Source organism: Salmo trutta, chromosome 23 (assembly GCF_901001165.1).
Source record: "Salmo trutta chromosome 23, fSalTru1.1, whole genome shotgun sequence".
Lineage (NCBI taxonomy): Eukaryota > Metazoa > Chordata > Actinopteri > Salmoniformes > Salmonidae > Salmo > Salmo trutta.
This window is the reverse complement of record NC_042979.1, coordinates 24,709,409-24,736,457: the sequence shown is the minus strand read 5'-3', so window position 1 is coordinate 24,736,457 and position 27,049 is coordinate 24,709,409. Positions and strand designations below refer to the sequence as shown.

The 27,049-nt window shown below is 43.3% G+C and overlaps 2 protein-coding genes across 4 annotated transcripts in view; both read right to left on the bottom strand.

Moving 5' to 3' along the window:
- LOC115159649 (cytospin-A) overlaps positions 1-20,992 on the bottom strand; it is a 36,006-nt gene extending 15,014 nt beyond the window's left edge. For 2 of the 3 annotated variants that reach the window (XM_029709584.1, XM_029709585.1), the window contains exons 1-8: positions 20,758-20,992; positions 15,290-15,482; positions 15,008-15,158; positions 13,230-14,911; positions 11,935-12,142; positions 9,631-9,704; positions 9,205-9,374; positions 8,845-9,130 (exon numbers count right to left, since the gene is read on the bottom strand). In XM_029709584.1, the coding sequence (XP_029565444.1) occupies positions 8,845-9,130; positions 9,205-9,374; positions 9,631-9,704; positions 11,935-12,142; positions 13,230-14,911; positions 15,008-15,158; positions 15,290-15,445 (2,727 nt within the window). In that variant the 5' untranslated portion in view covers positions 15,446-15,482; positions 20,758-20,992. The remainder of the gene's footprint in view (positions 1-8,844; positions 9,131-9,204; positions 9,375-9,630; positions 9,705-11,934; positions 12,143-13,229; positions 14,912-15,007; positions 15,159-15,289; positions 15,483-20,757) is intronic. The other variant, XM_029709586.1, reaches the window with a different exon arrangement.
- Positions 20,993-21,169: 177 nt separating this feature from the next.
- Positions 21,170-27,049, bottom strand: part of LOC115159648 (breakpoint cluster region protein-like) — a 136,818-nt gene continuing 130,938 nt past the window's right edge. The window contains exons 21-23 of the mRNA XM_029709583.1: positions 26,101-26,206; positions 25,596-25,758; positions 21,170-25,513 (exon numbers count right to left, since the gene is read on the bottom strand). Of these exons, the coding sequence (XP_029565443.1) occupies positions 25,424-25,513; positions 25,596-25,758; positions 26,101-26,206 (359 nt within the window). The 3' untranslated portion in view covers positions 21,170-25,423. The remainder of the gene's footprint in view (positions 25,514-25,595; positions 25,759-26,100; positions 26,207-27,049) is intronic.

Below are 27,049 nucleotides of genomic sequence, written 5' to 3'. Positions count from 1 at the left end.
ATGGTGTCCTCCCATGAACACCATTCTTGTTTAGTGTTTTACGTGTTGTAGAATCGTCAACAGAGATGTTAGCATCTTCCAGAGATTTCTGTAAGTCTTTAGCTGGCACTCTAGGATTCTTCTTAACCTCACTGAGCATTCTGCGCTGTGCTATTGCAGTCATCTTTGCAAGACGGCCACCAGGATGAAACTAGCGAGATTACAGGCAAAAACTAAGGGAGGATTAAAGCTCCCTAACATGCAATTATATCAAGAAGACTTTGTCGCTGCCCAAATAGGCTCTCTCGCTCTATTGAGAACTCGACTAGGCCAATTTGGGTGGACATGGAAGAGGAACTTAATGCCCCATATGGATAATCAGATTATCTGAGTCAACAAAAGGTGGGACTGCAGAATCCAATAATGTCCAATACAATAATAGATGGAGACAGAGTCACAAGCTAGAGAGATTGTTGCCTTTCTTGACAAGCTCGGTTTCTTTATGGAACAACCCTAAATTGAAAATAGGGGGACACAGTTTTCTGGAAAGATTGGTATAGAAAGGGGATAAAGAACATTGGTTGTCTATATCAAGAAACACTTACCTCTGAAGAACTAAGGTCCAAGTATAATTTACAGAAACAAGACTTGGAGATATCTCCAACTTAGAGACTGTATGTTTAAGGTAGGATAGAACAACAAATTCCCAGTACATTCTGATAGTGTTACGATAGACATCCTTTGCAAATTACCACATACAGCAGGGCTTTTATATTGCCACCTTATAGGTGGATTTAATGATACTTGTATGGGCCTAAAGGCCGTATGGGGAAAAAGACCTGGAGGTAACATTTGGAGAGGAGGAATGGAATATAATAGTACAACAGATGCTCCTCCCTATGAGAGATGCCCGGTCCAAGCTGATTAAAGTGTTCAGTAGGATTTATTGGACTCCTCTGAGGTTGAACAGAATAGGTTTGATAGAATCCAGTCTATGCTGAAGATGTCAGTCAAGTACAGGTGACATGATCAGTATGTTCTGTGACTGTCCAAGCTTACATACCTTTTGGCAGAATGTAATGGAAAAGATTGGGGATATTCTGGGTACAACAATAATTGCAAATCCTACTTTGCTATTAATGAATATCCCTAAGGATATTGATGGACTGAGATGCTCATGTTTAAACTGGCTAAAAGTTGCTCTAACCACATCCAAAAGAGTCATACTGAGACACTGGAGGGAGAAGGACCTTCCCTCATAAGAAATGGTCTATAGTCTATTGAAACAGCTTCATATGAAAGATTGATTTATAAAATGAATGGAAAACCCAATAACTTTTCTGACATCTGGGTACATTCTCTCAAGGATAGAAAGAGAAAACAATCTGTAATGGCCTGATAGACTACAGACATTCATAGACAACTGGTAGGGGTACGACCTTTTTTCTTAGTTTAGTTTGTCCTTTTGTTGTAATAGTTGTTATGGGGAGGGTGAAAAATGAAAAGTTTGTTTCCTTTTCTATCTTTGTTGTGTGTGCGGTGTGTTCGGGGGGTGTTAATGCCCCTATAACTTTTTACACATTACGTTGCTGCCTTGTAGCGGGGCGGGGCCAGGGTGCATTCCGAATGCACAGTTTATTCCTGTCTGTCAAGTTATTGTTTAATGCCAAATGTAATTCAATTGCACTGTTGTTATATCGTGAAAGGAAATAAAAGCTATAATTACAACAAAAAAACTAAAAACATAGCAAGGTAAAACAAAGCCCCTACTATCAGAATCCTAATGTTAAAGATATGGCTTTCTGGATTATACAGCCCAATGAATTACTCGTAGTCTGATTCTTGCTTTGACACCCGAGGATGAAGAAGACTGGGTAAAAGTGAGTGGGATAACCAACAGGAAACTAAATTTCATTGGAGCCCAGGGAAGATCTAGCATCCCATTGGCACAGAACAGGACGGTCCTTGCCCAAATCTCATTCTCATCAAGGGTGGTGTGAAATTATTGAACATGTATTCTCTCTCTTCCCTGTTCAAGTCAATATGTTTTCTAGGTGGTATGGAACATGTGAGTGATCATTGTTCCAGACAAGGATTGTTGGAAACTGACTGACTTGAGCACGTTTTAATATTTTTATAACTATATAAGTGGACTAGCAGTAGTGATTAACGTGTTATGGGTTAGATGGAATGATCTATGTGCAAAAGTATTTGTGGCCGGAGGCGAAGTACATAGGTGGCCTGTGTCTGAGACAGAATGTTTCCATAAGGGTGTTAGTTGCAGATTCTGGCAGGACCGATATCAGTACATTCTATGCAGTCCCAAAAACCAAGGCGTTAACGTTACAGGGAATTGGGAAAGTGGAATTGAATATGACTGGGCCGGAGATTTGTGTGGCTCATAGATTAAGGAAGTGGGTAATACGAGTCTCTGGTAGAGCGATACCACGCCTCTGTATAGTAATACAGGGGAAAGCTCGTAGTAGAGGAAGGACAGCTAACGGTGCACAATATAGAGACTACTATGAAGACAACTTGAACGTCACACATACCCATATCATGGTGGGAGTAGCAGAGATGGTGTTATCATTTCAGTCACTATTGTCAACTTTCAGTGAGTGGTTCATCGAAGAATGTACAGCTCTTGAAAGACTAGCTACAGATCCCCGTATACAGGAAGCCACCTCACCAGAAGGACTAGCTACAGATCCCCATATACAGGAAGCCACCTCACCAGAAGGACTAGCTACAGATCCCCGTATACAGGAAGCCACCTCACCAGAAGGACTAGCTACAGATCCCCGTATACAGGAAGCCACCTCACCAGAAGGACTAGCTACAGATCCCCGTATACAGGAAGCCACCTCACCAGAAGGACTAGCTACAGATCCCCGTATACAGGAAGCCACCTCACCAGAAGGGAAGTTTGCTGTAATAATAGCATCACATCTCCTGTGATTAAGAAACATGTGACAGAGTTTTGTAAGGTTGGATACTCTTACAACGCCAATAATCTCTCCCCCATTCCTAACCACCAGCAAACACTTATCTCCCAGAAGATTGGGACCGAGTGACAGTAAAAGGAAAGTGTCAGAAGGTGGCTGCTTACCAACCGTTGGGACCCAAAGTTTACACTGTAACGAGGGTGTTCACAAAGGGGTGGGGTGTAGATCGGCCTTGGGATGAGAGTTGTGTATCTAACCTGAACACAGGGAAGTATTCTCCACAAATACCGAATGTAGCAGAACATAGGATGTCAGGGGCTAGAAAGTCAGGTAGGAGTTGGGAGACAGGTAGGGAGTATCTGAAAGATTCAGTCCTAGATCTATTGGTGAACCACAAGGGCAATATGAGATCGGGAGCAGGAGACAGATTCAATGCAATTGCTATTCTCAAGGCAGTCGCTGTAGGGTCAGCAACTGAAGGATGCTATAGTAACAGCATGGAGCTGGACTATGGAGCAAATGAGGGGTATCTTGAAGTATGCATCATGGACAATGTTAGTGGTAGCAGGGGTTACCTTGTTAGCATTGCTGGGATATCACCTTCTGAAGGTGTTGATGTTCAAATGTGTATATAGTGCAGATTTACCTCAAGATGAGGTACAGTTGATTAAGGCCACCGCTCGTGTATATCGGGTGGCCACCTTTTGTAACCTGTAGCCTGATGGGGAGGACTGGGTACAAGCATGAGGTGTTTAGAGCCTTCATTGTTGTGGACCCCAGCAGAACAGTATCCCAAAGGTCTAGAGTCAGGAAGTGGGAATCGTCATGTTATCAAACTTCCCAAATTTTTTTGCCATATATAAATTATGCATAGCTAAAGACATTATGAATACTTTAAGTCTTTTGCTGTCACTCTCTTAGGAACCCGAAGGAGGAAATGGAGAAAATCTCCATGAGCAGAGCGAGCTGCGCGCAGGGAGCGAGCGACAGACAGAAGAGCCGCTAATGGACATACTAATGGAGGAAGTTATTTTGCAATTCGGGCAGGGCCGGGATTACATTTGCCAGAAGCAAATTGTGCCTGGGTAGGGTAGGGCCTGAACGTCGAGGGCATAGGTAGGGTTCGGTTTTAAAATGCATTCCTGAGCAGGGCTTTACCCTACATAAAGTAATGAACTTAATTAACACATCATAAAGTTTATTAGTAAGGTGAAGTGTACTATCATTATGCTGAGACTGAGCCACTGAGGGATAACTCTAGCCTGAGTGCCAGCCAGTCTGTTTGTGCTATCATGCGAACTCCTTATCACTCACTGTTAGGGTTGCAAAGGGTTGGAAACTTTCCATGAAACTTCCAGAAATTTTCCATGGGAAGTTAAATTCGGGAAATAGAAAATTTAGCTTAAAATTCATTTAAAAAAAAGTTAGCTTACAACAGTGAACCTTTTATGTGGGATACACAAGGCAATTCTTGGTCTTGGGGATAGTTTAACCAAAATATGCCACAATTCAATGGAATTGCAACCCTCTGCATACACAGTGCACTCTTCCATCACATGTACAGCTGATTTTCAAGATCTTGCACACTAATGAGATGCTATTGAGCCCACACTACTATACTGTCTGAGCCAAGGACTATATGCTTTCTGGTAAGTTTTGATTACAATACTGGGTGGGATGAATATATTTTATGACATACATGATTTTTTGTTAACTAGTAAATAGTAGCCTACAGCAAAGTGTGTTAAAATCATTTCTAACTTGTTAACCATTTCTGCCAATTAGTTTTTGCTACTATGTGGGTTTTAACTTGCTTCAGCCTGCTAACTGAGAAGTGTTAATTCACCTGTTTCCATACATGTTTCATTTTAAAACATTTATCTTACAAAAGGAGTTGTTTAATCTAACTGCTTAACTATTTATCTGTACATGGATTTGTATTTAAAAAAAAACATCTTTACAGGAAAATGCCATCTGATGTGTGGAGACATTTCACTGCAGCTAATGTAGAAGGAAACACTGTGTACATTTGCAAATAATGTGCCAAATCATGTGAAGAATGCAACAAAGATCCAGAATCATCTGGCCAAGCGCATAAAGTTCCCTCAGCGCTTACAACAAGCAACCTCAAATAGAGGTAGAGGGACTTTTGTCAGAGGTGAAAATGATGAATCAGACACCTTATTGATAGCAACAGCTCATGGTCCTCCTGGAATCAGAAGTTGTTTTGACTCAATAGAGGAACATAGTCAGAGAAATACTGATGAATGTCTTGCTCGATCTGTGTATGCAACTGGTTTACCTCTGATGCTCACAGGCAATGTGTATTGGAAGAGATTTAGGGTTAGGGTTATGAATGTTCTTCGCCCAGCATACACCCTTCCAACCAGACATGCTTTATCTACTAATTTGCTGGATGCAGAGTTCAACAGAGTTCAAGTAAAGGTCAAGCAAATCATAGAGAAGGCAGACTATTGCAATCATCTCTGATGGATGGTCGAATGTTCGTGAGCAAGGAATAATTAACTACTTCTCCACCCCTCAACCAGTATTCTACAAGAGCACAGACACAAGGGACAACAGACACACCAGTCTCTACATTGCAGATGAGCTGAAGGCGGTCATCAATGACCTTGGACCACAGAAGGTATTTGCACTGGTGACAGACAATGCTGCGAACATGAAGGCTGCTTGGTCTAAAGTGGAGGAGTCCTACCCTCACATCACACCCATTGGCTGTGCTGCTCATATATTGAATCTGCTCCTCAAGGACATCATGGCACTGAAAACAATGGATACACTCTATAAGAGAGCCAAGGAAATGGTTTGGTATGTGAAGGGTCATCAAGTTATAGCAGCAATCTACCTCACCAAGCAAAGTGAGAAGAATATGACCACCACACTGAAGCTGCCCAGCAACACCCGTTGGGGTGGTGTTGTCATCATGTTTTACACTCTCCTGGAGGGGTAGGAGTCTCTCCAAGAAAAGGCCATATCACAGTCTGCTGATATGGACAGCCCCATCAAGAGGATCCTCCCATCAATAGGACCCTCCTGGATGATGTATTTTGGGAGAGAGTGGTAAGCAGCCTGAAACTCCTGAAACCTATAGCAGTAGCCATTGCACGGATTGAGGGAGACAATGCCATCCTGTCTGATGTTCAGACTCTGCTTGCAGATGTAAGAGAAGAAATCCGTACTGCCCTGCCCACTTCACTGTTGCTCCAAGCAGATGAAACTGAAGTTCTGAAATACATCAAAAAGCGTGAAGACTTCTGCCTGAAGCCCATACACGCCGCAGCGTACATGTTGGACCCCAGTATGCTGGCAAGAGCATCCTGTCTGGTGCAGAGATCAACAAGGCCTATGGTGTCATCACTACTGTGTCTCACCACCTTGGCCTGGATGAGGGCAAGGTTCTTGGCAGTCTGGCAAAGTACACTTCCAAGCAAGGGCTTTGGGGTGGAGATGCAAAATGGCAGTTGTGCCAAAATATCTCAGCCACCTTGTGGAAGGGACTTTGTGGATACGAGGCTCCTTCCCCTGTTGCCTCCAACATCCTCCAAATCCCACCAACATCAGCTGCCTCAGAGCGCAACTGGTCCTTGTTTGGGAACACACACACACACACACAAAAGCACGCAGACTGACTGACTAATACAAGATTGGTGGCCATCTGGGCAAATTTGAGGCTTTTTGAGCCATCCTCAACAAGGTTGGAAAATGACAGTGAAGATGAGGCCTCAGACTCTGATGTTCAAGAGGTGGACATTGAGGAGGACCAGGGAGAAGACATGGAAGCCTGAGAGGAAGACAACCAATGCTTTAGTTTCTAGACCATCATTTTACAGATGTATGTTGAAAACATTTTTGGGAGATGCGATGGATCATTCAATATTCCCTTTTGTTGTTCAGTGAAATAATCCCATGTGAAGAGTCAACTCATTTAATTAAAGTTCAATTTGTAACTAAATTGTTTAAAAAAAATTCTATTGGAAGGATTTCATAATTTGCAATTATGTCTACTTATGATAAGGTTTATGTCTCCATATGATATGGTAAACATAACCAATGCAAAAAACATCTACATTTAAATGGTTTTAATATTAATTTGCATATATATTTCCGTTAATTCCCACAGAAAGTTTCCAACTCTGAATATATTCCCCAAAATGTGCAACTCTACTCAGTGTCATGCCAAACATTGTTGGCTTCACAATCAGATTTGGGACCAGGCTAGGATGCCTTGTGTTATAGTGGAGGACTTATTATGGGTCACATAGTTCCAGGGTGACTTAAGCCTGATTCCGCTAGAAACACTAAACACAGTGCTGATTTGTCCTCTCCAACTCACTGCCCAGATAATCAAACCAATGAGGAAATATGACAAAAATATACAAAGCCAGACCTCTGCTTGAACTTTTTTTAAATCTTCAATCCATCCAACATTCATCCCTTCTAACATCTCAATACTATTCTGAGGGGCATTAGACTAATTCCGCAAAAGTGTAGTTTTAGATTATACATTAGGGAAATATCCAAAGCATCCTCATGTTGTAAAACACTCCTGGGAAGTGTATAAAATGGTAATAAATGCAAAAGTGTGTCAGAGGAAAATGGGCTTATTTATTATCCTTCACTGCAGACCAGATAGAGGCCCTGGGCCTGCCTGGGGGTAAAATAAAGCCATCTCCTATAAACTGCAGGATTAATATTTGATCGTCAATAAAACGTGAGTGAGGCTACTCAGTGAGTGAAGGACGGGCATCTCAAAAGCACCTTCTATATCGACCATTCTAAAAATAAAACTGCAGAATACATTTACGTTTCACGACCATCAATTGTCTGACAACCAGAGCTTTGTTTCACGGAAGTGATTTTCTTCCTACAGCTTGAACCAAAACACTACAGGCAGCGATCAACCAATTCACTGAAGAGACGGGCTGTGTGCCATACAGACAAAACTCACTGTGCTCCAAATGAATGACCGTTTTACATTTCACTGGACTCTGAGTGATTAAGTGAATAGGCTCCCTGTGTGAACCAATTGTGTATGGTGATTTACACTAATGCACTGTTTACGTGCTAGTCAGAACTAGGAAACTGACATTTGTCTTGGTAACTGGTTGTAATTATACAGGAGCCACGTTCAACCAGTTAGCAAGTCGGAAATTTCAGACACTTCCTAGCCCGTGAATGTGGCATTAAACTTACCCCAACATGAAGATACATGTCTCTATTTCTGTAGAGACAGATATATCTATGCCAACAAAATCCAGAGCTTTCACATGCTCTCTCCCCCATAAGGTCCGACTTAGACTGGACTTGACACTCAGGGCCTTAGGAAAAACATCTGGCTACGCCACGAGCAGGGTAAAAATAGCTGGTATTGGCAATCAACACATGAGCTTAACTCCAACATGCAGCAGTTGTACTAGCTCTGAAAGCCTTTATTCCCTGGTCTTGTGATGGTTAGAAAGTCTCTGGGCCTGTTCTAAACAAAGGTTGTGAACAGCACGTCTCAAGTCTGGCCAGACGAGTGGCCAAAACATAAACCTTAACCCATAATAAGTTCACATTTTAATGTTCAAAAATGACCCTTCCTCACACTCCTTCCAAACCGACTTGGCACAAAAATTGTGTCACCTATTCAGAACATGAATTCCATGTTAGCTTGAAGACATCCTGACTGTTTGGGTAGAGACCCGTGGGAAGTCCCGTCAGGTCTTGCAGGTGTCTGAATTGGAATTCTCATAGTAGTTCTATAAAGACATTAAAGGAATGATAGCAGGGTTGACATCTACTGAACCAATCAGAATGGGGTTAGAGACAGACTCCTTTCAGAAGGGGCCTGTGCTGCCTGCTGGTCTGATTCAGAGTGCTTATAAACTACTGGTCTGCCATTGTGTGTGTTTCTTACCTGTATGGGAGAGATAGCAGCAGCGGGTGGGGTTTTCAGAGGGCTGGGGCTGAGGGGTGTACGGGCAATCGTTGTGGTAAGTGCTGGCACGGCTGCTGTGGGGGAGGTTGGGACAAGGCCTGCAGTGGAGGCGTTGTCAAAGCTCTTGATAAGGGTCTTGACGGTGGGAGAGGACTCAGAGGAGGTAGAGGAGCGTCGGCTGAGACCCATGCCCTGCCTCAGGGCAGCTAGGTCCCTCTCAACAGCATTCATGTAGTTATACACCCTGCCCCTCTCCTCATCCTGCCTATAGAGACAGATAACAGATTGTCAATATCTTTGATACAGGGAGAGATTGGCACACACACAAAGACCACATACTTCTTGATCTCCTCCAGCTCTTTGCTCATCTTCTCATGCTTCTCCTGTGTGTCCAGTAGGCGGCGCCGCAGATCCCCAATCTCCTCCTGAGCCTCAGACTTGATGTCGTTAGCGATGACCACCGCCGTCTGCAGGTCGGCCTGGAACTGACGCCACTCCATAGACTCCTCCTACAACGGGAGATATGAACCGGACATGGACAACGGTCAAAAGTAGTGCATTACATTCACGTCACTTAGCAGACGTTCTCATCCAGAGCATTATATGGAATAGGGTGTCATGTGGGATGCACCCATGGGCTAATGCTACAGACCAGAAGACCAATTTTCATTATGACTGGGTGAAATGTCTTCACCGGATGTTCAGTACAAGCTGAGATATAGCTGAGGCACAGCACTCCGTATTCCTCTAGCTCCCCAAACAAACCCGTAGCTTTCGATGCAGCATCTTGATCTCACGCTCCATGTCATGTTTTTGGTCCTGCAGTTTTTTGACAGAGTCTAAAAGAAAAAGAGAGAATGAATAATGAAATGAATGAATTGAGAAGGGATAAACTCTGACTAAGCTGTGTAATAATGGTCCCACATTGCCACCTGGTGGTCGCAGCAGCTTTATCATTGGTATATGATTCAGTATTGGCCCAGCATCATTGGTGAACTGTCTGGATGAGCATATTATTCCCCCTAGTTCCTTTTCCTGACTGATATCCGTGTCCTAAATGGCACTCTATCCCTAAATAGTGCACTACTTCTGACCAGAACCCCATGGGCCTTGATCAAAAGTAGTGCACTACAAAGGGAATAGGATATAGGGTGTTCACACAATTATTAATTAATTCAAGGTTTATACTAATATGTCCATTCAATAGAAAATCCAAACCTCATGTCTCTACCGTACAGTACAGCGCATTTGGAAAGTACTCATACCCCCTGACATTTTGTTACGCTACAGCATTACACTAAAATTGATTAAATAGTTTTTACCACCAACTCAATACCCCATAATGACAAAACCCCCCAAAAAAGTATAGAATTTTTGGCAAAAGTATTCAGACCCTTTACTCAGTACTTTAACAAACACCTTTGCTAGCGATTACAGCCTCGAGTCTTGGGTAGGACGCTACAAGCTTGGCACACCGGTATATGGGGAGTTTCTCCCACTCTTCTCTGCAGAGCCCCTCAAGCTGTCAGGTTGGATGGGGACCGTCGATGCAGTTATTTTCAGGTCTCTCCAGAGATGTTCGATCTGTTTCAAGTCTGGGCTCTGGCTGGGCCACTCAAGGACATTCAGACTTGTCCCGAAGCCACTCCTGCGTTATCTTGGCTGCATGCTTAGGGTCGTTGTCCTGTTGGAAGGTGAACCTTTGCCCAGTCTGAGGTCCTGAGCAGGTTTTCATCAAGGATCTCTCTGTACTTCTTCAGACCAGAGAATCTTGTTTGTCATGGTCTGAGAATCCTTTAGGTGCCAGCTCTAGGAAGAGTCTTGGTGGTTCCAAACTTCTTCCATTTAAGAATGACACGGTGTTCTTAGGGACCTTCAATGATGCAGACATTTTTTGGTACCCTTCCACTGATCTGTGCCGACACAATCCTGCCTCGGAGCTCTATGGACAAATGCTTCGACCTCATGCCTTGGTTTTTGCTCTGACATGCACTGTCAACCTTATATAGACAGGTGTGTGCCTTTCCAAATCATGTCCAATCAATTGAATTTTATCACAGGTGGACTCCAATCAAGTTGTAGAAACATCAAAGGTGATCAATGGAAACAGGACGCACCTGAGCTCAATTTCGAGTCTCATAGCAAAGGGTTTGAATACTTAGGTAAATAAACTGTTTGTTTTTTTACTTTTAATACATTTGCAAAAATGTCTAAAACCTGTTTTCACTTTGTCATTATAGGGTATTGTGTGTGTAGATTGATGAGGGAAAAAAATGAATTTGATCTATTTTAGAATAAGGCTGTAACTTGTAACAAAATGTAGAAAAAGGGAAGGGGTCTGAATACCTCCTGAATGCATATGTATATGGTTCAAAGGTTACCAGCGATTTACTCTGAGAATATAGCATGTTTAGAGTGAATGGAATGTCATCACAGGCATGATCATAAAGTGGGAGCGGCTCCACGGCAGAACGGCGCTAACTTCAAACGTCAACTGACAAGCTTGAGTGAAAACATGTAATCCGCTGAAAACAAAACTAAATAGGGACTAAATATATATTTATTTACAAAGCCAAGACTGAATTTCAATATCCACCCTCTGCGAAGACAATCTGTTCCTGTTTTTGTGTATTTCTGAGTCTTTCCCTTTAAAGTCGCCATAGAAACAGCCCCTCTCACACAGATTGATTGTGGTTATAGGCAATGAAAGCCAAGGATCTGGAGGTGAAAACGACAAATGCATCAAGTTGATTTTGATTGGTCCAACCAGCGGAAACACCTCCAAATGGTACCACCTCACATCACCACATACGAAGGACACAAGACCAAGAGCGGCAGTCCGAACTAACAACGGTCACAGCAACACTATCAGGTACTAGTATATTAAAGGTTATAATATTGTAGAGAACAATCTAATGACATAGGGAAAATAACATTTCATTTTGACATTTAATTTCGTAGCACCCTCTTGAATTACCCTGTTTTTCTCTACATTGTACAGCAGTGAGTGAACGCCCTATAGGATAGGGTGCAATTTGGGATGCAATCTAGTGTCCATCCACCACTCACTCTCCAGGTCTGTGATCACGAGGTTGTCGTGGAGTTTTACGGCTCGGTGTTGCTCCACCTCGTCCTCCAGCTCAAAGATGGTCTCCTTCATGTCTGAGACCTCAGTGTCCCTCTCCTCCAGCTCAGAACACTGATGGGCCAGGGTCCGCTTCTGCTCTGCTAGCTGCTTCTGTACCTCATCACGAAATGCACGGAAGTTCTCCTCCAGCTGACGGGAGAATGGGATACATAGGTGTATGCATGAGCTCACGTGTCATATACAGCACCAGCCAAAAGTTTAGACACACCAACTCATTCAAGGGTTTTTCTTTATTTTTACTATTTTCTACATTGTAGAATAATACTGAAGACATCAAAACTGTGAAATAACCCACATGGAATCATGTAGTAACCAAAAAAAAAAGTGCTAAACAAATCAAAATATATTTTATTGCAGATTGCAGCCCAAATAAATGCTTCACAGAGTTCAAGTAACAGACACATCTCAACATCAACTGTTCAGAGGAGACTGTGTGTTTCAGGACTTCATGGTCAAATTGCTGCAAAGAAACTACTACTAAAGGACACCTATAAGAAGAAGAGACTTGCTTGGGCCAAGAAACACGAGCAAGTGGAACTCTGTCCTTTGGTCTGATGAGCCCAAATTTGAGATTTCTGGTTCCAACCGCTGTGTCTTTGTGAGACACAGAGTAGGTGAACAGATGATCTCTGCATGTATGGGGTTCCTGTGGGAAGGAGGAGGAGGAGGTGTGATGGTGCTTTGCCAGTGACAGTGTGATTTACTTAGAATTCAAGGTACACTTAACCAGCATGGCTACCACAGCATTCTGCAGTGACCGCCACAATCACCCGACCTCAACCCAATTGAGATGGTTTGGGATGAGTTGGACCGCAGAGTGAAGGAAAATCAGCCAACAAGTGCTCAGCATATGTGGGAACTCCATCAAGACTGTTGGAAAAGCATTCCTCATGAAGCTGGTAGAGAGAATGCCAAGAGTGTGCAAAGCTCTCAAAGGCAAAAAGGGTAGCTACTTTGAAGAACCTAAAATATTTGTTTAACACTTTTTTGGTTACTACATGATTCCTTGTGTTATTTGATAGTTGAGGTCTTCACTATTATTCTACAATGTAGAAAATATTAAAAATAAAGAAAAACCCTTGAATGAGTAGGCGTGTCCAAACTTTTGACTGTTACTGCACGCACATACATACCAACATAGGAATTGGGTGAAATACTAACATAAGACTGATGGACAATCTGAAATTAAAGTATGTTAAATATGAGAATGTGTGACCTTGCTGATACCGTCCTCCAGCCTGGCGGCCTCGTTGCGGGTGTGGTCCAGCTCCTCATGCAGCTGAGCAGACTCTGCCTCTGCCCTCTCCTTGTCCCTCCTTTCGCTTTCCAGCTGGTGGCGGATGTCCATCTTGTCCCCGGCATTGTGGATGGAGTAGAGCTCAGCCACCCTCTGTCTCTCCTGCTCCAGCTGGGCCCTGCATCGAGCCAACTCCGCCTGCTCCCCCCCGGCCGCCTCCCTCAGGACCTCCAGCTCTATGGCCGCCGCTGCCCTATCCCTGCGTTCCATCTCAGCCTGCCGCTCAGCCATGTGCACCCTCTCCTTAAGCGCCGATATCAGGCCCTGGGCTTCTGCGTTGTCCTGCTCGGTCATTTTCAGCGCCCCACTCAGGTGCTGCTGCACACCCAGCAGCTGCTCCCTCTCGAAGTGGGTCCCATCAGTCAGGTCCATGTAGCGGCGCTCCAGCTCCAGATAGCGGCTGCTCTTAGTGTCCTCCTCGTCGACCGCGGCATAGGCCACGCGGTGCTCGTCCAGCAGGCCCCGGAAGTAGTCCATCTGCTGGCCGTACAACTCCAGCCGGTCACCTTGCTGGCACAAGGAGTCCACCAGGATGACCCGCTCTTCGCCCAGCCGCTCGTTCTCTGTGCTTAGTTCCTGGGTGATCTGCTGAAGATCGGCCAGCTCCTGTAGTGTAGCCTGGAGCTCCTCAGAGGTGCAGTGCTGGTTCTCCTCCATCTGGTGAATGCGCTCAGTTAGACAGGCCACCGACACCTCGCTCGTGTTGCCACTGCTGCCTCTACGGGAGCGCTCGCCGTGACTCGGTGGCCCGCCCTCTGACTCAGAGGAAGAGCAGCAGGCAGAGGCAGAACCAGAGGGGGCATCCAGGGCGTCATCGCTGGAGGTGATTGGCTGGTAGGCTTCGCTGCACTCGCTGTCGGCTGCCTCAGGGGAGATGGCTCGCCGGGGGTCCAGAAGGTCTTCATTGGAGCCGCGGGCAGAGCCGTGTGGGGAGACCCCATGTAGTAAAAAGGCCCGTTGGAACACTCCATCTCTGCCACCGCTGGCTGGGGGAAGCTCTGGGCTGAGGCAGGAGCCTCGCGGGGCTTTGAGGGGGCAGTCCAGCCTCTGCTCCAGGGAGAAACCCAGGGCATTGAGGCGGTCCTTCAGCATGCGGTTCTCACTCTTTAGCATGTTCAGTTCCCCGCGGATCCCCTGGTTCTGGTCCTGCAGCAAGAGCAGGGTGGACTCAACGTCTGTAGAGATGAACGGAGTAAGGGTTTCTTTCTCCTGTTCCTGTGGGGGCTCAGCCTCAGCAGTCTCCTCTCCCTCGGCCCTCTCTCTGCTCCCCCCATCCTCCTCAGGCAGGCCTAGCTGGACACGGATGGCCCGCAGCTCAGTGCGCAGTTGGAGGATCTCCACGTCTTTGCTCTTGGCCAGGCCCAGCAGGTCCTTCACCCTGCTCTCCAGGACCGTCTTATTGCTGAGCTGCCCGTCCGACCTGGACTTGCTCATACAGGACTCGGACTCAGTCATGGCCCGGCTGCGGACTCTCTTGGGCGGTGCCAAGGCATCCGAGGGTCCGGAGAGCTTCCTGCTGGCGGCGCCAGTTCTGGAGCGTTCTCGCAGGCCCTCCCGGGATGAACCGGGCTCCTTCACCACAGAGGAGGTCCCACGCTTTCCTGAGGAGTACAATACAACACGTTATTGAAGGTCAAGAAGTTAGAGCTAATCACAAACCAGAGTATAGTCTGTTAGTAGCTCTATGGTTGATATACCTGAGCTGGTCTTTGTCTTGCCCTCTGGGTTGCTGGTACCTGTAGTGGAATAGGTTGAAGAGTGGGCAAAGCTAGTCTTCTTGGCTTTAGCAACAGTGCTGATCCCACTGCCTACTGTTGTTGCTGATGGCAAGTCATCGCTGCTCTTCGCCTGGCCAAAGAGAAAGATGATAGTTAACACACCCCCTATTGGACCTATAAAGATAATCGACTTCATGGTTGTTCTTAGCATGTAGCCAAAGTGCTCGCATGGTTATTTGCATGTGCCTTCTGCATTTGTACCTTAGAGAGCGGTGCGGTAGCGGAGGTCTTGGCCGTATTCTTGCCGGCTGTGCCCATGGTGGCGCCCTCAGGCTTGACTCTCTCCCCAGTCTGGGCCTTAGTGCCTGCTGCTGTGGCTTTGGATACGCCGGCCACTGGCCTGGTCGTCTTCCTCATACTGGGCTCTAGGTTTCTCAGACATTTCCAATGCAATCTGTGTGGAACAAAAACACACAAGCACACAGGAGTTACCAGGATGAGGTGGTAACGCATGCATCAGAGGGTTTCTAGTTTCTCAGTCAGAGGAAAAACTATTTCATTATTATGCCATAATTAACATCAGTGAACAACCTCTTACAACTAACGTAAATATTAAACCCACATAAACGCAGCCTACAACTACAAGAATTATAGTAGGCAGCCCAACAGTCTAGAAACTAGTTTGTAAATCATTTGTTTTAAATCAATTACCAGAAAAACCAATTAGCCTAGATTGCCTTTTTTTAAATACAGTTAGTTACCCGATGCCTGTGGCAGTAGTTCTTGGGAGAACACGGTCTGTCATCTATGGGCTAGCTAGTAACTAAGGAGTTGCTGTCTAGTCTGGAGTACGGACAAAATGACTTTACAGTTCTTCTGTGCTGTGGTCGATGCTATTTATGTTCAAACGCCAGCCAGCACTACATCCTTCTCAGACACTGACTCACACAGATCACACGAGGGAGCGGTCATTGGATGCAGATCTGAAAGCACACGAGGCATGTGACTGGAGGTCTCAGGCCTGTAGCTACAGTTGAAGTCTTAAGTTTACATACACCTTAGCCAAATACATTTAAAAACTCAGTTTTTCACAATTTCTGACATCTAATCCTAGAAAAATTCCCTGTCTTAGATCAGTTAGGATCACCACTTTATTTAAAGAATGTGAAATGTCAGAATAATAGTAGATTTAATGATTTATTTAAGCTTTTATTTCTTTCATCACATTCCCAGTGGGTCAGAAGTTTACATACACTCAATTAGTATTTTGTAGCATGGCCGTTAAATTGTTTAACTTGGGTCAAACATTTTGGGTAGCCTTCCACAAGCTTCCCACAATAAGTTGGGTGAATTTTGGCACATTCCTCCTGACAGAGCTGGGGTAACTGAGTCAGGTTTGTAGGCCTCCTTGCTCGCACACGCTTTTTCAGTTCTGCCCACAAGTTTTTCTATAGGCTTGAGGTCAAGGCTTTGTGATGGCCACTCCAATACCTTGACTTTGTTGTCCTTAAGCCATTTTGCCACAACTTCGGATGTTTGCTTGGGGTCATTGTCCATTTGGAAGACCCATTTGCAACCAAGCTTTAGCTTCCTGACTGACGTCTTCAGATGTTGCTTCAATATATCAGTCCCTCCTGCAGCAAAGCACCCCCACAACATGATGCTGCCACCCCCATGCTTCACGGTTGGGATGGTGTTCTTCGGCTTGCAAGCCTCACCCTTTTCCTCCAAACATAATGATGGTCATTATGGCCAAACAGTTCTATTTTTGTTTCATCAGACCAGTGGACATTTCTCCAAAAAGTATGATCTTTGTCCCCATGTGCAGTTGCAAACTGTAGTCTGGCTTTTTTATGGCGGTTTTGGAGCAGTGGCTTCTTCCTTGCTGAGCGGCCTTTCAGGTTATGTCGATATAGAACTTGTTTTACTGTGAATATAGATACTTTTGTGCCTGTTTCCTCCAGCATCTTCACAAGGTCCTTTGCTGTTGTTCTGGGATTGATTTGCACTTTTCGCACCAAAGTACGTTCATCTCTAGGAGACAGAACACATCTCCTTCCTGAGCGATATGACGGCTGCGTGGTCCCATGGTGTTTATACTTGCGTACTATTGTTTGTACAGATGGACGTGGTACCTTCAGACGAAATTGCTCCCAAGGATGAACCAGACTTGTGGAGGTCTACAATTTTTCTTCTGAGGTCTAGGCTGATTTCTTTTGATTTTCCCATGATGCCAAGCAAAGAGGCACTGATTTTGAAGGTAAGCCTTGAAATATATCCACAGGTACACCTCCAATTGACTCAAATTATGTCAATTAGCCTATCAAAAGCTTCTAAAGCCATGACATCATTTTCTGGAATTTTCCAAGCTGTTTAAAGGCACAGTCAACTTAGTGTTTGTAAACTTCTGACCCACTGGAATTGTGATACAGTGAATTATAAGTGAAATAATCTGTCTGTAAACAATTGTTGGAAAATTTACTTGTGTCATGCACAAAGTAGTTGTCCTAACCGACTTGCCAAAACTATAGTTTGTTAACAAGAAATTTGTGAAAAACGAATTTCAATAATTCCAACCTAAGTGTATGCAAACTTCCGACTTCAACTGTAGCTGGCTCTTATCACAACATCACGAGGAGGTTGCACTGTAGCAGTAACGGTGGTCTGGGCAGGTCGACTGGGCCTTACGAGGCATGAGGAGCCTGTGTGTGCAGACCTATAACGGTGCCCAGACAATGAGATGAAACACTCACTTCCGTTGGCTTATGTCTGAGATCTTCAAGATAAGATAAGACTGATTATTCAAATTGATCAGGCTACTCGTCATCACCTAGAATGAAGCACATATTGCCTGACTGACGAACAGTCCCCATTCCCAGATCAGTCTATTCATACCACAGATAAAGCTGGACCATTATAACCACTACCCTGCAATAGCACACAAGATAGCTTTGAACAGTTTTACAAAGACAGGTATACCCATAGTAACCATAACATTTCCTCTCCCCAGCCCCCTTCCCTTATCGTTGAACTGGATCAGTTTGAACTGTAGACAAAGCAACTAGATGTCTGTTAGGTTGGGTGTGTCTCCAGACATCTGCCCACCCACACGGTTCACTGACTGAGTCGGGGCATCCAGTAACAGGGAGTATCCTTGTAGTGCATCATGTTCAAACAACTAGAGGCAGGATATCAACACCACCCTGAGTCAGATCGTTTCTATAAAGGCTTACTGAGGATGCAGCCAGACTCAGAATTGGTGGCAGTTGTGAAAACCTAAATCTTTCAGGCTCCTTCTGTAGAGTGAAGTATTATGATAAAGTATCAGTACCAGAAGAATTTAATTGTTTGACCAAAAAAGGAAATACACAGCCTAATCTACAGTAAATAAACATCCTGGGCTGGCCATGGTGAGCTTTATGATATTAGTACCAGGGCGTCGGGGTAGAAATGTTTGCGCTGAAGATGGATTGGACAATAAGACTAGAAAATTATACCATAGCTGGAATTCTAGAGTTGAAGAGTAGAGGGAATGGGACGACAGGGTAATACCACTCAGTGTGCACTAGCATAACTCAGTGTTGTGTGTAGGACATACTCCCTCATTTGAAATGAAGAGAGAAACACACACACAGACAACGGAACACGTATAGCCAACTCAGGAATTTTAAAGGGCAGTCAGATACCAGATGTGTTTCTGTTGTTTGAAGTCCATGTGTTAAAAAGCTTTACCTGTTAACTGCAACATAAAATGCAACTGTTGTTCTGAAATACAGCCTATTCTTTTAAAAGCTTTCTCAATGCACTCTTAGACTACGACTTGAATCAGTTGCCTAAGATTAAAATCAAATTTGAAAATAATATGATCACAGTGGACAGCCCAAGAGTGAGCCAGCGTCTAATGACCGAGCCTGACCTTGAGTGAGCCACTGACTGGGTAAAGGTCTGAGCTTAGGCTGGTGTCTTTGGATCCCCCCTGAGTCTGGCTGACTGTAATTTCCTATTGACCTAATTAAAACCAATACTAAATCAGACCAGATAGATACTGGAGGAAGTGAGGGGGGACTATGAATGCATAGGATGGTTTGTACAAGGCCAATATAGATTGGTGCTGCTGAGGGTGGAGACCAGACAAACATTTGACACAACCACCAAGAAACAACCCTAGAAAGTAAAGAGAGACAGAGGTCGGATGGGGGGGGTGGAAGAAAAGAGAGCAGATGAATGATGTCAGCAACCAACTTGATTGTTGACTAACAGATTGAGCATTGCTTGAGTGTGACTCTCAGTCTCTCACACGGGACGGTAACAACTGCTTGTAGACCCTAACCCTGCTGAATACCACAAATTAACCTTGTTCACTATGGCAGGGGTAGGATGCAGAGGTGCCAGGTTTTCAAAACACTGCTGTCTGTTTTAAGAGAGCAGCTGCACCATTATTTCCAGCACCAGATGGCTCCTGACAGATCTCATATCAAGGTTTAATGGGAAGAACACGTGTTGAGCATCACAGAAGAGGAATACATAAAGAATATTGTCATGAAAGCCAGATCATCCACAAGGCAAGAAAAATATGATAAGGCAAGAAGAACATGATTCCAGTGTTTCCCCTATATGCATTTAGCAGTGGCGCTGATTCACTGTCCATGCTACGGTTACATAGATAGAGAACAGGCCTAGGCTACATTTGCTGCTCCACAATACACTTCGGCTGACTGTTTCAATGCATACACAGCGTGAGAGAATAAAACCACACTGACTGGATAGTCTCTCTACTGCCTCAAATTCCTCATCTTGCTCCTAAAAACGATGACCCTATAACACTGGCCCTCCTCTCTTCTCCTTTTCCCCCATAGCTTTAATAACACAAGCTGAAACCCCTTCCCCCATGTCCAGGGACCTCACGCAGGTTTGGAGGAATGTTGGGGATTTTTGGGGACATTGTGTGGCCCGGAATGTGCTACAGGCAGCAAAAGTCAATACCAGTTGTCTGCTCAATAAAACCTCTGTTAATTGCTTGCCAGACTGTGATTTTTACTGCACCATGTGAAATGATCCTTCATGCCAGTTACTAGTTATTCATCTCAATCTATTCCAGGGTGCAGAATGGCACTAGAAGTAGCAAACTAATAAGGCTTAGTGTGACATGTAATGATCACAACAAAAGGTCACTGGCAGTCCCAATATATATTTGGTGGTTGCAGCTAAATGAGCATGACTACTCAAGAGATACATCTCCTTCACATAGTGTGAAACATCACATGAATGATACATAGTTTGACAGGTTACTGATAGTGGACACTACCATGGCTGGTAGAACACACTACTATGATGATGTCAACCCTCTTCTGACTTTATGCAATGTGATAGTATGGCTGCAATATAAATTGGTGTCTCAATTTGGTCAAAATGAGTGGATTTTTCTTTACCCTAACCCTTCCCATATTTGTTAGGAGGGGAGGAAAGTAGCTAGCTAACGAAATGAAAAGACAACAGTAATGTTACTGTATTTTGTTATCGAGCATACTATTTAGTTAGCTAATTAGCTAGCTAGGTAGGTATGTATTATTTCTATACATTGTAATTATCAGACACTGCTGGCTCGATGAAGTTACTGTAACGTTAGCTTAGCTACGTTAACTCGTTAGCTAGCTAGCCACCTACAATACATGTAGCTAGCTAGTTACACACAAACAATCACAATTTGAAAAACATCTAACACATTTTACCTGGAATTCTTTGGTAGAGATAATCGAATGACTCGGATACCATCGGTTTATAGTTACAATATGCAGTATTGGTCATTTCATGCACTCCATCCTCAGCGTCCCTGCGACCCTTGATCTTCTCCATTGACAGGACACACAACATGAGCACCGTAGAGCGAGCATTCCCCATTAATGCTTGGAATTGTGGGACGTCGCCTGACAGATCCCTCTCCACGTCCTTTTTGGAATGTAGCAAATGATATGGTGGGGGCCATTACGATGAGGGGCCTAGGCATTCTCTGATGCACATGTTGAGAATAAAATGTGATAACGACATGTAGTGAATCTGTGATGTGGGGATATGTATGCGATCTGTAAAATCGAGTTGGGTCCAGGTCAAGATATGCTCAATTGAAGATATAAGGCATTGCCATATTTTTACATAGATACCGATTTTATTTAACATTTTGTGTACAAACAGAGGCTGCAAATGCCTTCCAAACATGTATTTTCCTCAGACTACAGTATCCCTTTTTACAGACTCATGACATAACATGTATGCTGACCAGAAGGAAATAAATCTAAATTGAAAAACAGAAAAAGGTCAAATGTATTTTTTTGGTGGATAACCAGCAAGTACCATCATTTTAGCTTCACAAAGTCAACTAGAAAATGTGGAATAAAACACACATATTCCCAAGATGTCAAAATATGGTTTCAGGTCATTTAAAATACGTTTAATATGGGAGTGAATTATAATAAACTATTGCCAGGCTCATGTCAACTTACAAGGACTAATATAATGAATATTCATTCATCATATAGTATGCATACACTGAAATGCTAAAGTCGTACATAGAGTAATATATTCCATATTTTTAGACTTTAAAACATAGTGCACATATTTATAATAATCTTATGTTGACATATATTACTTTATGAAAGAGGCGTGGTAAGTGACTAGCCCTATGAAGAATCACACTGACAACCAATAACCAAGTTCTCTTTCAGTTGAAGCCTAATTATTCAACTGTTTTATTAATATGATTAATCCTAAATGTATTGCCCAAACTTGGATGAACATCACAATAAATAAACCTAAGAACCCAATGTCTCTAGTATGATACATACAATACATATTGTACAACCATAAGACAAGGTTAGAGAGATGACTAACCTATATAAACTCAAATAACCTTCATCTTTCCTTGAAAATCATTTCCAAACCACAGAAAATGTCCTAAAGCATCACAGTGGGCAGTCTGGAGTAAAACCAAAAGAAACTGAAAGTGCAAGCCCCTCCAAATTAAATCCTGTTCTGGATTAGTGACATGTTGATACATACAGTAGTTACAGTTAGGACAACAGATGGTTACAAACGGTTTGGCAGTTATTTGAAAATACAAAGGACATCTTGCAAATGAACGATACACAGCATAGCAGAGTGCCTTGAGAGATATTATCTATATATGAGTCATATAACATGACAGTGAATTTGGAAAGTGTCCTCCTTCTACAAGTATAGATACCACTTTGCTACTACTAATATCATTTCCTTCAGATGAGGGTATTCATCTCCGTAAATACAGTAGACTTCATTTTACACAGAACTGGAACAGAAAAGCTGAAAATGAGTTATTTTGCTATTGTTGACAGACCTAAGGCAGAGTGAGGGTTATTGACTAAGCATTTGTCTGTCTGTCTCGTATGATTGCAAAAATGAATTGGGCTTAGCTTGGTATCATAATATTCAGACGAGATCTCCCACACAGGCTAATAGTAGCATGAATTGCGATACCAAATACCATGTATTGGTCTCAAAATAGGTGCCTTAATGACAGATCTGTTTTCTCAAAAGGCGAGGGAGACTACAGCAGCCCAGTAAGTCTCCTTACAGCAATTCCACTGACACATTGAAATCCACGGCATACGTGCTGAATAAAAGCTATAACGCGGAGGCACAACGGAGCAGAGCAGTGCACATTGAGCACTAATTATTTAAATCAAAGAGATCCAAATGAATGGGGAATGCACTGCCTTTCTCTCTCATAATCAATGGCTTCCTCCAATGTACAGTTATGTGTATGGGACATGTGAGGATATATTAGGACAAAATGTGTTACTAAAATTATGACTATGGCTATTAACTGGAGCTGATTTAGTTGATATGTCAGCATATGGATACGTCAGGATTTGAAACGTTATGTCTTAATTCTACTTTTTTACAGCAAATCATCCCATTATTTCATTCACTCACTCACGCATGTGTGCACATCAATGCTGCATGTACAACCACACACTCAGATGCCAGATTTTACACTAGCTACTTACTACTGTAGTCAAAACTGTCAGAAATGTCTCTGCTAACTTCAAAATGTCGGAGTTCTTCATGAAATCTCAGTAGTGCAGACAGTAGTACAGACTGAGTTAGTAAACACATTACTTGTTAACAATTATCCAGCCAGAATTTAATATCATAACATATTTTAAGCTTGGTTTTTCAAAACCAAAACACGTTGGTCACTAACATCCTGCTGCCCAATATAACAACAATATGTTTATGACAACACACAGAAGAAAATAACTTTAATCAAACATGCCTGCATTAATCAAACATGCCTGCAGGTACTGAAATTAAAACCATTCTAATATAATCTTCTCTTTTTTCCTTCTGAACAAAATATTCTAAGAGCATTTTCTTTTCCATGGCCCTTTGGTGGGTGACTATCAGGCAGACCAGGAGGGAGAAGAGCTTAAGGAAGGGTTTAGAGGACAGTTAATGACAGCTGTCCAGCCACCCTCATAAATAGGGGTGAGAAAAAGATGGGTCACTTTCATTGAAAAGAGGATAAACAAGTATTCCTTCATAACATCAACAGAATGGTTCACTTTGGGTAAAATGTAGAGCGCCCACAATTTAGCGCAACTTGTTTGAAACAGGTGAATGATTTTCATTTTCATGAGAACAACTGTCTCCACCGACACAGTTGTAGAGATGAAACATGTTATTGTTGTAAGTTGTAGAGAGGAAACATGTTATTGTTGTAAGTTGTAGAGAGGAAACATGTTATTGTTGTAAGTTGTAGAAAGGGAACATGTTATTATTGTAAATTGTAGAGATTGTTATTGTTGTTCTGTATACAACTAAATGTACTGTTTTGTATCCTACTTCAGTAACACATCAAGATTTCAGGCTGGATGGTTGGGACTGGAACACTCAAAACAGATGAAGAGGGGTTGTGACATTGGCATTCAAAGATGGAGTGTTACCTTCATGAGGGATAAATGGCTAACAATAGGCTGGACAAAACTGCAGTTATTACCACAACAAGGCTACATCCTGGTTACATAGGCAGCATATGATCTCCCATCACCTCAGACCTCCAGGACTCAAGTCTGTAACCTATACCACCTTCATCAAATCAAAACAAACACATTGAAAAAAAACATGTTGATTTCTGCCCCCACCCCATTTTATCTTCTTCATAAATTATAATCATAACAATGATTATTACACTGTTAAAATAAGTCAAATAAAACAATTACAGCATTATGATTATGTACATACTGTACTGTATCTGTAAATACAATAGTTTTCTTTTATCCCAAACAACAGATCATTTTGGCAAGATCTCCTATGTTACCATGATGAGGACATCTCCGGACTAAGGATATGAACGCAGACAAACTCCTATGTTAGAAAATCTATTGCTTCCTGGGTATTTAAGCTGAGGACTACTTGAAACACAAAGAACACAAAAAGAGGGAATTGCTTTATGGTCCAAACTGTAGGCAGTCTTATTATAAATGATAGATAATCTGTTTCTGTCAACTGTTCCTATTTCACAAATGCCTTTGTTGCAGTCTCCCTGTCTCTGCCTTTGTCCAAGGCTTGTTTACCTTGTAAACACTTTTTTGTTGTTGTGAGTGGTGGATTCCTGGGACACACAAATAGACTGGTGATGCTGGCAGCTCTGGATGTTCCTCTTTAAAAGTCTTCAGAGAACCCAGATGTTCCTTTTCAACAGAACTCTCGTAGCATTGCGGTCCTAATGTATCATGTGTAAAACATACGGTTTGAATCTCTTCAGCAGTGGATTAAGAAATAACTCAACATTTGAAAAGGCTAAACAAAACGATGTGCAGGCTCTGCCTGTTTTTCTGCCGACAAAGCAGGAGAAAATAGCAAAACATTTTTTTTTAAATAACCTTGGACGCTCTTTTCCCCTACATGCTGATCAGACTCAAATTGAAGTGTTTCATTTGTGGTTGCAGCAGGCATGTTCAGTAGTGGCATTCATTCCGTACACCGTAGACAAGCTGTGGAGCTTCGACATGAGAGCGAAGAGACAGAGCGAGGAGACGAGGATGTGTTGCGTCAGAGAGGCACAGAGAGTCACACTGGCTATTGGTTGTGATGTATTAATGCGTTATCGTCATCAGATATGTGTGGTACAACAGAGGATTGGTGTCCACCCTCTTGTTCTCAGAGGGATGGTGGCGCCCTCTGCAAGGTATGTCCAGAATCAGTGCAGAATACATCTCCTGCTGCAGTCCAGCAAAGGCCCTTCTCACTCTCAGTAGCCTTCCCAAATGGACATACTGTGCTGTAGACTCAGTTTGAGTCGACGTCTCTATCTCACCCTCTCTCTCCCATTGTCTTCATGATGGGAACCTGTGGAACACTCTACACTTCGGTGGAGAAGAGGATGCTCTGACGCTTACTGTCCGGCGTGGGGATGGTCTCCAGCTGGAGGAAGTACAGCAACACCTGGACCTGGAGGGACAGACGGACAGTTAGAAGGACATCAATATCAAAGAAGAGGGATGGGGTGAGGGAGAGAGACTATATCGCCTACTTGTGACATGACCTCCAGGGACCAGCTGTCTCCCATGCTGATAGGCTGCGTGGGGTTGGTGGGGATCTTGCTGTCCTTCTCTGCAGGCCGCAGCAGCGTGGGGCCAAACACTGTGGCCAGGTTGTGGAGGGACATCTTGTTAATGCTCTCCTTGTCAGCCACCCTGGGGAGCGGGGAGAGACAGAGGGTGAATGGTGGCTCGTAGTAATACACCAAGTGAAAAGACCTAATAATCACTATTACTTATTCAAAGAAAGAGTTTGGGATCTGCTTGTCTCTAAATGCCTGTGTTTGTCTGTACATAGCTCTATGACTGTGGTAGCGCTATGTCTGTGGTAGCTCTATGTCTGCGGTAGCTCTATGTCTGCGGTAGCGCTATGACTGTGGTAGCTCTATGTCTGTGGTAGCTCTATGTCTGTGGTAGCTCTATGACTGTGGTAGCTCTATGACTGTGGTAGCTCTATGACTGTGGTAGCTCTATGTCTGTGTGTCTGTCTGTGTGTACCTCTTCAAGTGATCCAGCAGGAAGAGGAATGTGACCAGGTTGGGTTCTGGCAGTGACAGCAGTAGATTCAGCATGCAGCTCTCTTTGGCAACGCTGTCAGACAGGGCTACAGACAGAGAAACAGACATTCACACATTAACTTGAGTGCTAAGTTATACCATGATAATACTATAGGTACAGTATCAGTCAAAAGATTGGACACACCTACTCATTCAAGGGTTTTTCATTATTTTTACTATTTTCTACATTCTAGAATAATAGTTAAGACATCAAAACTATGAAATAACTCACATGGAATCATGTAGTAAGCAAAAAAAGTGTTAAACAAATCAATATTTTATATTTGAGATTCTTCAAAGTAGCCACACTTTGCCTTGATGACAGCTTTGCACACTTTTGGCATTCTCTCAACCATCTTCATGAGGTAGTCACCTGGAATATATTTCAATTAACAGGTGTGCCTTGTTAAAAGTTCATTTGTGGAATTTCTTTCCTTCTTAATGGGTTTGAGCCAATCAGTTGTGTTGTGACAAGGTAGGGGTGGTATACAGAAGATAGCCCTATTTGGTAAAAGACCAAGTCCACATTATGGCAAGAACAGCTCAAATAAGCAAAGAGAAACGACAGCCCATCATTACTTTAAGATATGGAGGTCAGTCAATTCAAAACATTTCAAGAACTTTGAACATTTCTTCAAGTGCAGTTGCTATGATGAAACTGGCTCTCATGAAGACCACCACAGTAAAGGAAGACCCAGAGTTACCTCTGCTGCAGATGATAAGATCATTAGAGTTAACTGTACCTCAGATTGCAGCCCAAATAAATGCTTCACAGAGTTCAAGTAACAGACACATCTCAACATCAACTGTTCAGAGGAGACTGCGTGAATTAAGCCTTCATGGTCGAATTGCTGCAAATCTCGGGGTTGATAGGCTTGAAGTCATAAACA